At 39.3% G+C, this 18,103-nt stretch overlaps 1 protein-coding gene across 2 annotated transcripts in view; it reads right to left on the reverse strand.

Moving 5' to 3' along the window:
• The window catches only part of PIP5K1B (phosphatidylinositol-4-phosphate 5-kinase type 1 beta), a 124,376-nt gene that overhangs the window by 49,054 nt on the left and 57,219 nt on the right, over nucleotides 1–18,103 (reverse strand). For both annotated transcript variants that reach the window (XM_075020976.1, XM_075020975.1), the window contains exons 6-8: nucleotides 9,386–9,503; nucleotides 4,054–4,206; nucleotides 2,004–2,303 (exon numbers count right to left, since the gene is read on the reverse strand). In XM_075020976.1, coding sequence (XP_074877077.1) covers nucleotides 2,004–2,303; nucleotides 4,054–4,206; nucleotides 9,386–9,503 — 571 coding nt within the window. The remainder of the gene's footprint in view (nucleotides 1–2,003; nucleotides 2,304–4,053; nucleotides 4,207–9,385; nucleotides 9,504–18,103) is intronic.

Raw genomic sequence — 18,103 nt, forward strand, 5'->3', positions numbered from 1 at the left:
AACTGTTTAGTTCAGCACTCAAGTGACATGAAGCAAGAATTTACCCATACTTTCAAAGAACCAGTAAGAGTCCCATTTATATGTAACAATTAAACGATTGATTCTTGTTTTTACTTTTCAGCCCAGTTCCCTCTTTCAGATTCCGTTCATTATTTTCTATACAATAGACCCCCCCAGGCTTTGACTGGGTAACCTTTGACAAGTGGGGGGATGCACAAAAGGGCATCCAGAACCCCAGATGTGACATACTGATGCATTCTGCATTATCACACACATGGCAGGAGCTCAGGAAACACTCACTGCAAGAAGCTACAGAAAGAACAATGTGTGGTGTTAGATAAGTGTCTCACACTGAATATGCAGCTGAACATTAGGTCAGCCAGCTTTACAAACCAAGCACACAAGGCATTGCAGGCTTCTGTGATAATTAAACAAAAAGTACTATTCATGTGCAAAAACAATGCTTTCCGTCTTGCACCACAGGTGGCAGCGAACAACAAACCCTGATGTTCAGGATGCCTCTTCTATGTGATAAGTTCAGTCTACCCATTCTGCTTTCTTATTATGAAACTCTTAGGATTCCCCTCAGACAAAGCCAATCTTTTTTTTCCACAACCCCTGTGAATCTTGTGAAACTCTGAGAGACCTGGATAACTCCCCTTTTTCCTACTTTACATTTTCTTACCTTTGCTACAGAAAAAAATCCATTTTACAACAATTCTCCTGTTCTCAAGAGGCACTGATTCCATTCACCAAGGTCCTCTTAAAGGACAACGGCAGATGCCTCTCCTGCCTTGAAAATGTTAAGTGGGCAGTAAGCACTACCTTTCAGTGAGGAATAAATTACTTTGCTCCAGAAATAAGATTGCTGCCACTAGACTGCCTCCCCCATTCAGTTTCCTAGCTCTTGTCAACTTACAAAGAAGCAGACTTACTAAAGCAGTACTGAGCTTGCAGCTATACATACAGGTTATCATATATAACAATAGTACCACAGGGCTAATTGCGCCTCAGAAAAATTAAAATCTCCAAATTAATGGAAAGCAAGAACAAGAATTAAAATCTCTGCTGGACTACTTTCCTGTATTAATCTGTATTTCCACAGATGGATCAGTGTAATCCTGGATGTACAGACAAATAGGGGGACAGCCCTGCAGAAAGGGATCTGGGGGTTGTGTTGGATGGTAAGCTCAATGAGTCAGCAATGTGCCCTGGTGACCAAAATGGCCAACTGTATCCTGGGGTGCATTAAGCACAGTATAGCCAACAGATTGTCCCACTATACTCAGCACTGGTGCAGCCTCACCTTCAGTACTGTGTGCAGTTCCGGGCTCCACAATATAAGAAGGATATAAAAATATTAGACTGTGTCCAAAGGAGGGCAACAAAGATGGTGATAGGGCCAGAGGGCATGACTTGTGAGGCGTGCATGATGATATTAGGTTTGTTCAGCTTAGAGAAGAGGAGACTCATTGCTGTCTACAACTTCCTCATGAAAGGGGCAGCAAGGGTGGTGCTGATGTCTGGTGTCTGGTGAAAGGATGCAAGGGAATGGCTTAAAGCTGCATCAGGGAAGTTCAGATTGGATATTAGCAAAAAGTTTTTCAGTGAGAGGGTTGTCAAGCACTGGAACAAGTTACCCAGGGAAGTGGTCATGGCCCCAAGCCTGCTGGTGTTCAAGAAGTATTTGGACAACACAGATATATGGTTTAACTTTTAGACTGCCCTCTGTGGAGTCAGGAGTTGGACTTGATGACTCTTGTAGATCCCTTCCAACTCAGGATATTCCATTCTATGATTCTATGTTCTCAGATCCCAACAGCTTAACTAAAATACAGGCTTCATCAGTGGTGTGACATCCATAGTTTTTCCTAATTAAATTGCATGGAAAAGGAATGGAGGTTAAACAGCACACAGACCCAGGTCCCACTCTCTGTTTTGCTCAGGTAAAACTAGAACATATGTGAACACAGAAGTTTAAATAGTTAATAATTTTTACTCACTCGACAATCCCGCTGTAGTGTTTTCATTAGTGCGCTGTGTGTTTCAGAATCAAAATACAACCCTTCATGCATGTCTTGCAAGAAATCCAAGTCTTTGAATGTAGGGCTGGACTTCTCCCTCTCTTTTCTTGATGCTCTCCGTTTGTATGTGGAGCCCTTCAAGTCATACGTGAAATGCATTTTCAAGGCTCGTGGCAAAACATTGTTCATTACAACAATTCTAATATTAATTCCTCCTGACTGAACGCAGTACAGCCCATAAAATTTGGGTAGAAGAGTCCTTGGATTCTGGTTCAGATTCTAAAACAAAAGAGATATTGTTAAATATGTCTATTTTCAATAAACTTCCATGGAAGCTTATGGAAGTTTTTTCTAATATCAAAGGACATTAACAAACATCAAGAAAACTGTGCTTGGTTTCTTACTGAGTATAGTTTGTTTGACCAGTTGATTTCCTTTGTGGGTCTGTATTTCAGAAAGCTAGCATAAACACTGTCTTTTTGCCAGGAGCTCATATAGGCCAAGAGAAGAGCAGTAACTGCATTTATGCCAGGTTTCTCTTTCTCACATCCCATGAAAGAGCAGACTAGGCCAAACCTAAACGCATCCTGAAAATTTAATTTATTTATTCTGACCTGAACAACCTTTGCATTCCACCTGCTGGAAGGAGTTTGGGTCAACTGTAGTTCTCATTACCTTGACTTGGAGTCTGAAAAACAGAACCCCTTTCTCCATGAGGCTTTTCCCATTGAGGGTTAGTGCCAAATGACCAAGTTGTCTCCACAGGAGTGTTAGGTCATAACAGAACCACAGCTGACCATCAGAACAGAAAAGTGTGAAATAATCCAAATTCCACAACAGGCAAAAAATTAACTAGGAGAGGATAAGAGAGGTGAGAGCAAAAATCCTCCTTCTAAATACAACTACACTCAGTTTTGGCACGAAAAAGCAAGAAGAGGAAAAACTACTTCAAGTCTTACATGATTACTAAGTCATAACATAAAACTATGGGAAGAAAGTACTTTCACAGGAAATAATCACAGTGATTAAAGTTTTACACTTTGGAAAAGTTCTCAGAAACAAAGCAAAGTGGCCTTATACACTGTATATTTGTATATTGTATATTTGTATATTGTACTAACTCAAACTTATGCTGAGCTGATGATTATGATTAGAAACAACAAAAAAAATACCTGCCACCATTGCTCTTTTTCATGCTGTAAGTGCATAATTTTTTTAAAACAAACAGTGAATCCATGTTACTTTAGTGTAATAAACACAATATTCCCCATTTTTAGTACAAGAAAGAGGGTAACTTTTCAAGTGTTTACTTAAGAAAGCAAAGAAAGTCAGTCACAGGTCTAACAGTCTGAATTCCCGCATACCACCCAGAAGAATCTCTGTTCACATGTATGAGTGGCTTTTGTTTAAAAAACAAAAGGAGAATTAAGTTCTACTTATTTTGGATCAATCGTTTCCCTTTCTGATGACTGACACACATAAACAAATACAATTGACTTAGCATTAGGCCTCAAAAAGATCAATTTAAAAATAAAGTTTTGAACAAATTATATGGATAAAAATATTTTTTACATTATTGTTTTAATACATGAGAAATGGAAATTAGAAGTAGTCCAGAAACAAAAGTGAAACTGACCGGTCTAGTTTCTTTGTCCACTCTGAGTGAAATGCAGAGGGTAGACAAACACAAAATGGAGAAAAAAAGTTGAATTAGAAATTTAGAAACCTTTTTTTGTTACTAACTTATTAGAAGCAAAGTTTGGTATCAAATCAGATGATGACATTCAGCTTCATCTTGAATGCTAAAAGAACAGCAATTATTATCTTAAACATATTCTTGATTTATATCTATTCTTTCTGATGGGTGTGTGGGGTACAAAGTTGAAAGACAGGTAAAAAATGTCAAAATATTATGAAAAATACAGATAAAGCCAATGAAAGATTAGAAGACAACAAATGAAACTGAATTGTCAGAAGTGTGACACGAAACAGGAAAAATACAGGTAAAATACAGTCTTCAATTACTTACCATATAATAACCTGGCAAGAGCTTCTGAAGAAACTCAGCCTCTTTGTGTTGAACTGTTTTGATGATGAACTCGTCATCACTAGTTACAAAAAATAAGGACCCACTGGCACCTGGGTTGGATAATTCAATTAAAGGCTCACTGCAGATTGAGTACTGGAAGAGACAAAAATTGTTTTTCACTGCCAATGCATGAGTTACTCAAACAGAAGTTTAATACAAAGAACTGCAGGTTCAAATAGGCACAGGAGAATCATGGAGCTTATTCTTTGGTCTTCAACTGCAGCAACTCTGCTATGTACGGCAGGCTGGGTCACAGTGATTTGGCTGAGATTTGGCAGGGCAGTTGTTATACTCCACTCTGCCCAGAACATGCTGCACAACTGTGAAAGAGCAGTTGGGAGCTGAGCATATGGTCCCTCCTCATGTCCTACTGCAGCAGCTGAACTTTCCCCGGCATGAAGCGAGTGGTTGTGGTGGAGAGAGTCCATTCCCACACTGCCAGCATTGCAAATTCTTGAGTCAGAAGCCTTAAGATGACATTTTTACTGCAACTGTTTGCTTTGCACCATGATTTAACAAACACAGTTGGAGCAGATGTTTCTCACTATAGACAAATAGGCAAGTCCTCTTCTGTGAAACTGGGATTGAAATCATTAGAATAATAATCTTGGTATAGCTGCTAATGTAGTTTTCTGACTGAAAACTGTTTGAAACAGAAAAACTAAATACCAGTAAGTAGGAAAAATTGGGGTTTGGAGGAGCATTACTTTGGATGCTTAGACAGGCTTTCTCTTCCACGGGGAAACAGTAATAATTACAATCACTTTAAGGAGGAAAAAGACACCAAGGAGTATTCCTTAGCAGTAGAATCAGATCTTGCACAAAGGCTAATGTACATTTATTAAATCTCCATTAATTCACATTTCATGCTTCATTCAAACTAAATGGAGGAGAGACATTAAGCCCCAAAACATATAAATATCTGTTTATATTAAACTTGAGAGCTTGTTTAAAATATCATTAATCTTTCATTCAGACACTCTTTTCCTTTGTTATATATCATCAATTTTACACACTTAGGGATTTAGGGTACAGCCCAATATTTTAAGGCTTCAGTCTTTGAAAGAAACAAAATTACACAGGACTTGAATTGTAAGTAGTTTAAGCACCATGGAATTGTTCTTAGCAGTGCAGTATGTCTTCTGGTCTTCTCAGAACAGAAGGAATAACTGTTTCAGTAACAAATATCTGGTTTATTGGGTCATTGCCTGAGATGAGTTGAGCAATTCCACAAGAAAAAACAGTTTTGTTTGTTGAAAACAGCTTTCATTAAATTCAACTGGAGTCTTGCCATTTATTTCAGTGGGTGGTGATAGCAAAGAAAGGTGATACAAGAAAATCTAATAAATATGTTCTTTTGTGAGCACTTGAACTACAGAAGCACGCTTCCTATGGACTCAGACCAGTGCCTTAATGCGTCTTCTTATCCTGGCTCCAGCTGAAGCTTTTCCCTTGCTTGCAATTTTTAAGAGACTTTTGCTACAAAAATGTTTCCTGTTTGTCTCCCTGCTTCTACAGTTCACTCAGTTCCAGTTAATGCAACAGACCTTTCTTATTAATCCTATAGTTGCAATTATCTACAGATAGAACAGCAATACTGGTATGTAACACTACAGACCTTCAGAGCAAATAAGCAGTTGTATTGCAACACCTGTTTCTTCTTGCCAAAATATATAAAGTTTCATGAGTAATTGTCATTGTTGTAAGCATTTGAAACCAGTTATCTTAAACATTAAAGCTCAATAAAACAGTATAGCATAAGCACAAGTTATTAATCTGCCCTGTGTATTGGTCATTTTACAGTTGAGTTCATTCCTGTAAAATAAAAGTGTACCCACCAAGTCCTGCTATACAAAGAGCCCAGATAATTTTGACTGGACACTTAAAGAAAGCCAAATCAAAACTGAAAAGCAAGACAATCCTCAAGCCCCTGACAATTAAGTACTTTATGATCAGGAAGTTTCCCTGCAAAATGCCACTACTCCATGAGGTTTCCAGGGACAATTTAATTCCAACACCTGTTCAAAAGTATTTACCCTCATTATCCAGTCTGACTCCTACAGTGCGTTACTGCTCAACCTCCTTTGAAAGCATGAAACTGTAAATCTTTGGGCTTTGTCATTCCAAATTAACAGTGTAAACTCACATGTGCTTGCTGTAATTTTTCCTCTTTTTAATTCACTTCCCATTCAGCCACAGTTGGACTGTCACTTGGCATATTGTTACAGTCAAGTGTTTTAGATACTGAATTGCAATTATCATCACTACGTGACAGATCCAGATTTCACAGAAACAAGAGGGACTGTTCAGCCAGAACCCTGACGGCTGCTATTGGGACCAAAATCTTAACCGATTTGGTCATAACCAATTGGAAAAAGGGTCCCAAACTAAAAATAGCTTTGTTTCATGTTCATAGTACCCCTCTGATCACATCTGCATCTAGACTGTAAGGGACTGCAACCTGCTTTGATTTCAAAGTGATGCCCATTTAGATTCAGTAACAACAGAAATGGATTCTAACATGCTTGCAGAGCAAATATAACCCTAACAGAGGCATGCATCAGTTACGACAGACACTGAAATTCCAACTGTATTTCACAAAAATACCCGTTTGTTGAAGGAAATCTGCTTTTGCATTTTCAAGAAAAGAAGGTGCACTCAATCTTGAAACTAGCTTTTCTGGTTGCCCCTTTTCCTTAGAAACATATCACTAGTGTCTTTTGCCACGCCAAGAGGAAAAAGAACCTGCAACAACTTGCCTTTACTGGGAATTTCCCTCAGGGATTAGTCATTTTGTAGCTAAGATGAGCATCACAAATCTCTTATCAACAGCAAGCAGTCTTTCTATAATCTTTAATTTATGCTACTGCAAATGCTTCCTTAGATGGAACAGAAGTTGCAAGTGACAATAGCTTTACTCTAGGAAGTACAGTCTTTTCAGCAGCTGGCAACACAGCTGACATGTTTCATCTTTTGCCAAGTCCATAAAAGGAGATAGATAAACAATATACATAATGACATTCCTGTCCTGCATGACATCCTCGTCTCTAAATTGGAGAGAAAAGGATTTGACAGATGGACCAGTTGGTGGATAAGGAATTGGCTGGATGGTTGCACTCAGAGAGTTGCAGTCAATGTCTTGATGTCCAAGTGGAGAGCAGTCACAAGTGGCATTCCTCAGTGGTCAGTATTGGGACCGGCGCTGTTTAACATCTTTGTCGGTGACAAAGTTTGGATTGAGTGCACCCTCAGCAAGTTTGCCAACGACACCAAGCTCTGTGGTGCGGTCGACATGCTGGAGGGAAGGGATGCCATCCAGAGGGACCCTGACAGGCTTGAGAGGTGGGCCCGTGTGAACCTCATGAAGTTCAACAAGGCCAAGTGCAAGGTCCTGCAGATGGGTCAGGGCAATCCCAAGCACAAATACAGGCTGGGCAGAGAATGGATCGACAGCAGCCATGAGGAGAAGGACTTAGGGGTGTTGGCTGACAAGAAGCTCAGGATGACCTGGCAATGTGCACTTGCAACCCAGAAAGCCAACTGTATCCTGGGCTGCATCAAAAGAAGCGTGACCAGCAGGTCAAGGGAGGCGATTCTCCCCCTCTACTCTTCTCTCGTGAGACCCCACCTGGAGTACTGTGTCCAGCTCTGGGGCCTCCAATATAAGAAGAACATGGATCTGTTGGAGCAAGTCCAGAGGAGGGCCACAAAGATGATCAGAGGGCTGGAACACCTTTCCTATGAAGACAGGCTGAGAGAGTTGGGGCTGTTCAGCCTGAAGAAGAGAAGGGGGGCCTAAAATACCTAAAGGGGGCCTAAGAGAAAAATGGGGAGGAACCCTTTAACAGGGAGTGTAGCGATAGGACGAGGGGTAATGGCTTTAAACTGAAAGAAGGTAGTTTTAGATTAGGTATTAGGAAGAAATTCTTTACTGTGAGGGTGGTGAGGCACTGGAACAGGTTGCCCAGAGAGGGTGTGGATGCCCCATCCCTGGAAGTGTTCTAGGCCAGGTTGGATGGGGCTTTGAGCAACCTGGTCGAGTGGAAGGTGTCCCTACCCATGGCAGGAGGGTTGGAACTAGATGATCTATAAGGTCCCTTCCAACCCAAACCATTCTGTGATTCTGTGATTTATAAAACTCCAACCCAACTGCACTTCCCTGCTACTAACATCTATAATTCAAAGGAATTATCTGTTTCTATACATAATTATTGTAATGAGGGCTAGTAATACAAAATCCATACATAGTACTAAAGAAATAAAATCAGACTTCCACATTCAACCTAAATAAAAGCAAAACCAGCTAAGTTTTGCTTTTAGGGTCATTGTTCAAGAAGGAAAAAAACCCTTATAAGACACTTGAGCAAAGCAGAAGTCAGTGAAGTAATATATTAAGTAATGTTTCAGCACAATTTAATCAATTTTTCTTTTTTACTTATTCAAGCTCTTTCAAATTCTTTTGGTTTTAAAGAAACAGTTATCAATAATGGAACAAAAAGATCTAAAAAACTCATTCAAAGAAGTTACCAATAAAACTCTGACATATAAAATTGCTAATTTGTACTGAGATTCTGATTTGTTGGACTGACCAGCAGGAGACAAACTGCACATGAGGCAAACATCTAGAAAACAATCCAGCCCTTTGCCTTACACTACCCTTCTGAAAGGAGAACTACACGAGAAGTAAAATAGTGGATCCTCATCCCTGGCAGTGCACAAAGTGGTTCTGCCAAGTAAAGCCTGCTTCTATTATGGCAGCAAATCCATCACTTTCTTCTCACATAAACAGTTGAATACTGAGAAGGAATAAGTCTTCAAACTATAAAATACAGAGAACAAAGGAGATACTCTAAAATGCTTCTTTTTTAGCCCACCACCCACTTTTCTCAAGGCTAGATGGGAACATTTGCAGATGAACACTTACTTAAGGAAGTGAATAAATAATGCAAGTAAGACAGGAGCATTTTATTAGAACTGAACTGGTAGAAGTCACACAAGTACTGATTATAACTTCTGTAGAAACAATGACCTGAATGAGCAGTAATACTCAAGTTACTCTAGTCAATTAACAAGGCAGGTTTTTATAGGAGTCATCACAAAGATGAAGAATTAAAATTTTTGTAAAACACTAAAAATATTCACCAGTTATAAACCACTCCACACACAAAATTTACTACCCATTTGGGTACCATTAAAGCATCCTCTTCTGTCACTATGAAACTAGGATACATTATAACAATTTGTACTTCAAAGGAAAACTGCAAGCTCTTACCAGATAATCATCAGGCTTGATACCAAAAAGTTCTCTGAAATAGCGGAAGGCGAGAGGTGCGTACGTCTTAAATCTGAAGTCAGGGTAATGATGAGCAGGGGTGAGATTGCTCCCTTCACTTAAAACAAAAACAAAAATAAACCAAATGCAATTATTATTGAGCAATTTTAGTGACCTCCTCCTTGTAGCTAGTTTTACTGTAAAGCTGTCTAACTCAAGCATTGGCCTTCTGAGACAAGAGTCATAAATGCAGATAAACCTCCCTATCACTATTAATCAGTGTAATTGAAATGTCTGTGAGAGACAGAATACTGCCAGCACATTCCTTTCTCCCTCCTTAAAGGAAATTACTATTTTCACCACCTATATACATTTGCGTAAAGATGGGGTGTAAACTAATGCTACAATTTCCAATATCCCTCCAAGGTAAGCCAGTCTAATAGCTTATTGACACAGGAAGGGTCATCCCCACCTCATGTAAGGTGCAAAAAGTTTGGAAGGTAACGCAGCTAAACAACTTCACACTAGCTTGGTGACCTGAGTTGGTTTGCAGGGGAGTCAGACGGATACTAAGGACAGCACAACACAGAGAGCAGAACTGTGTGGCCAGAGCAGTGGGAAAGAAGCAGGACTACATACATTTTTTGGTGCCAGCAAACATTGATTGGCTCAGCCTTATTTATGAAATGGCACCCTCAGCATTCATCTCTTCTGCAGGCTAACTGCACTTACGGTATCTCTTTCTTTCTTGCTAGTATAGTCCAGAACTGGGAAGCCCTTCTGGCTCTGCTGACCTTAAAGTGGTTTTCTGTTTGTCTGCCTGTCGTGTCATGTGTTTTACCCCACCTCAATCTAAACCAGCACTAGCTTACATGCTCAGTTGGTTAAGCAGGAACACAAGGTACAGATCCTTCGGGGAGTTCTGGAAAATGATATGCAGTTGTATGCAAGATACAGATTCAAACTAGAAGAGGCACAGACAAAGACTACCAGGGTGACCAGCCTGGAAGACAGTCTTTCTCAAAGGAATAAATAAATAAATAAATAAATACTGCAGCCTCCTTAGCTCTTTTCCATGTTTTATATTTACCATCTCACTGTATTTTTAGGCTGCAGTTGTATGAGTCTTGAGATGAATACTGCATGATTTAAGCTAAAGGAAAAGGTCAGCAGCAAAATGCTGCCAGAACTAAAAAATATATAAAAGCTGGCTGTGGATTCATTTATGATGGAAACTAAAAGAAGGCTTTTAAGCAGAAGAGTAAAGTTCTATACTGTGATTTCAACACAGACAAGAACAGCTTTAAGACAAAGTTTGGTAAGTCTGAATGGTTTGATTGGTTAGATGAGTACAGAATTCAAGACTTGACACAGTGGCCAAAATCAGCTCTTCCAGCACTTCTTTACTCATTTATCCTAACTAAATTATTCAGAAATGCAGCATGTACCTTTATGCTTCACAAGAAGAATATCCAAAGTATTAAAAAAAAAAAAGGCAAGCCAAAAAAAGCAAGGAATTCACACAGATATGAAAAGGAATAAACTCTAAGCAACATTCCTGCAAAGACTAAATTAAATATCATGATAATATTTAATAGCTTTGATCCTGTATAATTAATGCTTGTCATACAAACTTGTCACCTTCCACTAATAACTGATGACAGAAGTCTATCCAACGCCACCTAGCTGCCCCTGCATGCATACCACCAAAACCAACAGAGCCGAACTGCTGCTAATTAAACGGCGTGAGTTGGTGAACAAGTTTTCTCAGGCTCTAGAAATGCATATACTTCAGACTCTTGAATAGGATATGAAAGGAGGGAAAACCAACTTGATTTCTGTCAGGAAATCACAAATAAAAAGATGGTTGTGTATGACCAATGATTACATACAAAGACATTAGAATACTGCTGCTTCGAGTGTTAAACCATACACTTAACAACTAGTGAAGGCTGCCTAGTCCTAATGAACTCATCTGATCACTTTATCGTCTACAGTATCACAAGTCCAAGGTGTTAAAATCAAATCCACATGTACATTATTGTTCTATTAGATAGCAAAAACCGGAAATCTGTAGGATACTAGGCTGAAGATGGTAGTTTTTCTTTACAGTTATTTGCTAATGCTGCTTCTTCTAAGGTCTTTCAGCTGCTCAGAACACTGTCAGTCTTGTCTGACATTAAGTTTTATATAGTTGGATGCATCTCACTGAATTTTTGTGCAATATGAGGATGCCACAGGGGTAATATATAGCTGCTGGGAACCTGGGGGCATACCTGTAAATACATTTAATTGTTGTAAGATGCAGACAAGAACAGAACAGAGTGTTCCCTGCTGAAGCACCACATCATTGTCAGGGAAGATTAATCATCTAAACTTTTTTATAAAGTCCTACCTTTCAGTACATAAATACCTTTATAAATCTGCTTCCTGCAGCCATAGGTCAAAAGCTTCTTTTGTGAAAGCATGGCAATAAACAGATTACATGTCCTTACTATACCAGAACATGTACTCTTATTGGAACTTCAGCAGGCTGAAATGAAGATAAGGAGGTTTGCTATGATAATACCATGGATAAGTGCATATGGAGTAAAATGACCAATACGGGGTCTGCAGGTAGACAGTATGTATAGTAAGTAGAGATTTATTCCAGAACAATTGCAAAACAGAGCAATTATTTTGGAACAGCATCTACACAGAGAGCAATTCCATGTATTTAGAGCACATGAGCTTACTTTATTACAGATATGACAGTCAATTTCACTATGCAGAAAAGTGTCCTTATTCTTTGTGAAATCGTCTTAAAAAATCCCTTTTACACCCTACCATTTCTGTTGAACATATGAATGAATTAGTTTCGGCTTCACTGCCTAATAGAATAGTTTACATGATCCCAACAGTAAGCTCCTCTGTGATGCAAGCAGCAAGCTTGACACAAATTTAAGATTGTTTTGTTACCCCTCTGGAAGAAAGTTTGTAAGGTTTTCTTGTTGCTACTTTTAACAGAAAGAGTGTCCTCACTTCCAGTAATTTCCTACAGTAATGGAAAACCTTCAAATTCCTTGTGGCTGAGTATGTCTTTGCTCTTACCTGAAAAGGACAGTTTCCACTGTACAGAATGCTTGATGTAAATAAATCTTTACCCTATTTAGACATGAAAATATTCACCTTCCACTCTATTAGCTCTTGAGAGAATGTATTTCATAGTTTCTCCCCACATTTTCTTGGTGCTTTTTACAAGTGCATTTCACTCTGGCTGGATTAAAGTATGTGCACAAAGCACTACGTATAACAGTTTTTAACCAGGCTAGGGAGTTTCATGGGGATGATTATGTCTTTGAAGTTGAACAAGAAAAATACCCATGATCTGTTGACAAAAAACTTAATCTGCAAAATGGAGCTTTGGATATAATAGAAGTGTACTCTATAAAAAAAAGAAGGTAATCGTATAATTTTCCTCTCAGATAGTTGAAGGTGCAGGTCTACCAGAAAAAAAAGAAAAGGAAAAATAAAGACTCTTAATACCAGCTTTGATTCTGGCAACCTTGAAGAATCCAAGTCTGTATACAAGCTATGACAAACAATATAGGCTTTGGAAAGATTAGGAAGCAATTGTAACTTATGAGGTATTTTAATAACCTTAGCTGTAAGACCACACAAAAGCAAAAGATTGGTAGGTAGAATAAAAAAAGAGAGATTAAGCTTACTATTCAAGTTTGCTTTAATAGTTGAATTTTAGATAATTTTTTTTTTTAAATAAAGCACACCTAGAAATGACAGTATGTGCATCTTAACCTGTCTCTTAGTAAATGCTGAAGGCTGATTTAAGTGTAGGTTGTGCAGTATCAAACTAAAAATGAACTAAAACTAACTATACTTTTAATGGCTAACACCATGGCTTGTGAAAACTTTGCTGAACCAGACACCTAGATATGTTTCTCGGCAGCTCTTCTTTACTATGGCCTCACCCTGGTAGGACATATTCAGGAGATAGCACACCTATCTGAAGGGGCAGAGAAGGCTAGCTGCATCTCTTCATAGCAAGCTTTTATCACAGAGCAATGTCAATAGGCTCTGATGTAGCTGTCAACAAAAGAAATAGTCACGCTGTATTTGTGGGGCCATGTATAACCTTCTTGTATGTTACTGTAAAAACAGTGAACAGGAGGAACACCTTAGTTCTCTCATGTGAAAGCAACTCTTTTTTAAACCTTAAAATCAAAATAAAACATCTAAAATTAAATGCTCCAAATATAAAAAACTAAGAGTATCCAATCTCAGTTTCACTGTTCTTGGACAAAGCTGCTCTTTTACAATACATCAAAATGTGTTTAAACTCTACAAACAATACCCAATAAATACATACTGACAGATCAGGTGGTGCTTTGGTGTATTAATTTCCTATATATCATTTTAGGAAAGCAACTGTTTCCCACATGATGGAATTAGCTATTATGGCTACCTGTACAAATAGGTGCATGTTTGCTTTTTTCATATTGTGGGATAAAGTCCAGTGATAATATCCTTGTTTTTCACGGTATGTTGTCCTATACTTTCGGTTACTATATGCTATCCTAAGCAATCCTCTGCAAGGCAGCTTTGAAATACAACTGTGAAAAGTAAGCATCTTCAAAACAAGTCAAGCCAATCATATCTATGCAACAGCTGAATACACAGACATTTTTGATGATGATGATGATGATGATGATATGACTATTTCAGAATCAATTGGAGATGCCATTAAACCAAGGGATCACAGAGTACTTTAAAAATAATTTAAGTATTTCTACAGAACCACACAAGTATCCAGGTTATCACAGGTTTACCAAGAATTGACAGTAACAGAAGTAGCTAAGACCTGTAATTCATAATGAACATGTTTTTGCTTTTGTTGCCACAGTATCCCCATTTTGAATACTATTTGTTTTGCAAACATAAATGACTTCCTCCTATCTGTGCTATCACTCTACTCACAAACCATAAAAAGTGTGTCAGAACTTGGGTCACCCTGTGTACCTCTGCAACTAAAGCACCAAAGAAGAGCAGCAGCGCTTTATCAAAGGCTTCAGGCCACTTTCTTATCTGTCTTGTGAAACTGCCCAACTGGAAACAAATACAGTGCCATAAGTTACACACCAACTAAGCGTTAGTGTGGACATTTGAGTACTATTCACACTGAACCTGCAGAACATTCTTTACTAACTTCTTTAATTACAAAGACACTACTTAGCCCATCAGGTAACCTATGATACAGGTTTAGTACAAGGATTTTTCCAAGGGCAAATGTCAGTTTTCCTCATTTTTCTAAATCAGTCCTCAAAAACATAACGAGAAAACAGTACACTTCAGTTTTAGATGTAGAATAAAGCCCAGACTGGTTAAAATATGTCAAAGGTTTTACTTTTCTTAGTACTTTTGACTACCTATTTGGGCTGTCATCCAAATGATATCGTAATACAATATTAAGCTTTTGACATTAAATAGCAGAAAGCACTGAATAATCTTTCATTAGCATCACAAGAAAGCAATTTGTAATTGAACCTGTTCACTGTACAGATGACTGTAGGTGCAGGGTGCATACAGGTCAACAGCATATAACAGACTTACCAGTTAAATTAGAAACCATAGCAAACGTTCTCAATATGCAGGGTCTAGACCCTGAAAATTAAGCGTATTAGCAGGGGAAGTGCATAAGACTGATTAACAGCTTGATGTAAAAAAGTCAGACTCACAGCTGTGCTTAGCAGCAGCCTCCATCTAAGAAAACAAAAAGAGATGGAGCCTGAAACATATTGCCTTGTTCCAAATGCTCTGCATTTCTGAAGCTGCATATGACTGACTAGCCAAAGTTAGCTGACAGAATGGAGCAGCTTCGGCTCGGCTTGTCAAGCATCACCATAGAAAATGTGCCTACTTAGTACGTCTGCTGGAAGAGTTTAGCAGGCTGCACACGTTGCCATCTCACAGGCAGCTGCATGGCCCCATGGCCCAGTGACCAGCTCGAGCCACCACTGCCTGAGACAGCTAGGCTTATTAGCTCGGCAAGGAGCCTTTCTAACCATGGCCACATTACTTGGATCCAGCTCCACACTTGAATCAAACGGCTGTCAAAACATTGCTGTAGTGACATTGCACAAATGACTGATTTGGAGACAAAATGTGCCACCAAGAAATGAACTGGTTCCAACCAAGTAAGTCAGGGGCACAGAGCAGAATGCAGGAAGGGGAGAATATGCCTCACACAGCTGAGACATAGGACAAAGCACAGAGCACAGGCAGGATGCACAGCCTTCCCACCGAACTCTCCAGCCACTGCTGCAGCACTACCAGCACCAGGTAAGCAACTCTCTTGCTAGATTTCCAAAGCAGCATTTAAAAGCCAGAAGAGAATTTACTTGGTGTAATTCCCCCCGTGGTTTCACCCTATTCAGGGAGCTGGGCGGAGACTTCAGACACTGTATCTTCAGAATCAACTGGGTCACTGCAGACTGCATTTGCTTCTCAGTCCAAGGAGCACATTTGCATAGTGCCATTTAAACTCAATCTGGACAGTGGTTCTCAGTTAACTCCTTTATAGCAGCTCCTAGTAATACCTCACTTAGTTTCCAAATGCAACATGTTATAAACTCCTGGGCAGGCTGAAGAGAAACGGACGAAGGGGGTGCCACAATGTGAAGCAGAAAGTGACAACGGCATTTTTCCACCCCCATTCACCACTACAACGTACAAATGAAAGTAAGCACTTTACCAATTCAAATCCACCTACTCTACACAGATGCCTGTACTTCACTCAAAGTCACTTCCTGAAACAAACACTTGAATGAATCTGGGCTAAACTCTGACCAATTTAAGCCAGTTACTTTGTAACTCTGGACCAGGCATAACCTGCAATCCATGGAGTTACTCCTGATTTACATCAATAGCTCCCACAATACGCAGGGCAGTTATGTTCAGGTCTGAATGGACCACTTTTTAACCCTGACATTTTTCTGTCTCCTTCATGAAATCCTGGAATTGTTTTGCTATGGTTACCGAAGCTGAGGTACAGGTGGTGCTGAGGTTTACTTCAGGGCCTGAGAGATATGCAGAGACTATTTATCTTCTGCAACTGATAACGATTTATAAACAACTATCTTCTGCAACTGATAACAATTTATAAACAACTGCTGGCTGTTTTCCCCTGACAGTAAAAGGGCACAGATAACACTATTTTGCCTGCTGGTGTGCAGGCTGCTGTTTCGTTGCATTTCTACTAGCTCAGGTCTATTTTATCACTGCCACCGTAACAGTGCATCTGCTGCTGTCCAAGCAGCAGGCGTGCCCATGACTCTGCCAAACAGCTGTCGTCTCACCTCACTGCCAGACCTGTATGAGGCAAGGTGGATGTAGGGGAAACATGGGAGGAAGGTGGAGCAGGACAGGTTGCGAAAAGGCAGGTTGCTGTGAACTGGCCACAATAAAGGGGAAGTTCAGCTAATAGCCTGCTTGCAGTTGCAGCTGAATTATGCGTACCCAAAGCAAGTGGAAAAAATGCTACTCCTTGCTTGGTAAGCCTGCTTTCAGCACCACACTTGCTGTACTGTCAGGTTCTCCTTCAGCTGCCGACATCTGGCAAAAAGCTTACTTAACCTCAGCTTGCTCTGAGGTGCTTCCACATAGAGGTCAGCCCACTGGACCTGCTGATGTAACTAATTTCAGCTAATTGCTTTCAACCCAAACCAATCCAAAAGGGGAAAAAAAAATGATTAAAGTAATGACTTTTAACAATACTGCCTTCACATGTAGGTACTGTCATCAGAAAAAGTGAAGAGCACCTGAGGTGCACCTAGGGACAGCAGCCCTATCTGAAAGAACACTCAACCTTAGCTTTTTACCTCTGACAAGGGTAACGAAGCTACCTATAGATATGACTCAGGAGCAATCCACATAATGCCATCATGAAACAATGTCCCAACACCCTCAACCAGCAAGAAAGAAACCTGTATCATTACATGCAATCCTAAATGATTACTATTTATGCAAACTAATGCCACTTTGGATTGAAACCATTTTAGGTAACTGAATGTGCATGTTACATTGAGACACAGGAAGGACTTGAAATTTGACATTTCTGTGCATTAGCATAAAAAAATCTAGTGTCATGCTTTAAGAGATTGCTATGGATAGCCAATTTTTAGTTTCACAGAGAATGTTATCAGCTAGTGCTCTCTTTAGAGAGGCTCTTTGTTGCAGTCAAGATGACTTACTGTTACATACTCCTGCTTACTAGATAGCTATGCAAAAAAAAAAGCTATGCTGCTCTGGCCATTACTTTTGTCTAATTTGCCTCATATTATTTATTTATTTATTTATAGGAAGCTGTCCAGAAAGGTGCTACTAAAGCTTCTATAATAAATATTGTCAGTGCAAACAGGTTATTCCTTCTGCCTTTGTTTTCTTTCTAAGCCAGAAGGGATCTCTCCCAGCTCTCCCTTTAAACCAACACAAAACAAAGAAGTCTCATTTCTGAGTGTACGTGGAAGTCTCACAGGAGAAAAAACATATGCAATGCTATCGACTACAAACCATTTTATTTTACTTGTTCCTTTAAAACTATGTCAAAAAAGATAGAGATTAGATTTTTCCCCAAAACAGTGCTATGTAATAAAACAGTTTGAGCATGTATGTTTCATTTCATTTCCATGAAGAACAAACTTGGCATCGCAGCCAGACTACAGA

The sequence above is a fragment of the Buteo buteo genome, chromosome Z, assembly GCF_964188355.1.
Source record: "Buteo buteo chromosome Z, bButBut1.hap1.1, whole genome shotgun sequence".
In the NCBI taxonomy this organism is placed as follows: Eukaryota; Metazoa; Chordata; class Aves; order Accipitriformes; family Accipitridae; genus Buteo; species Buteo buteo.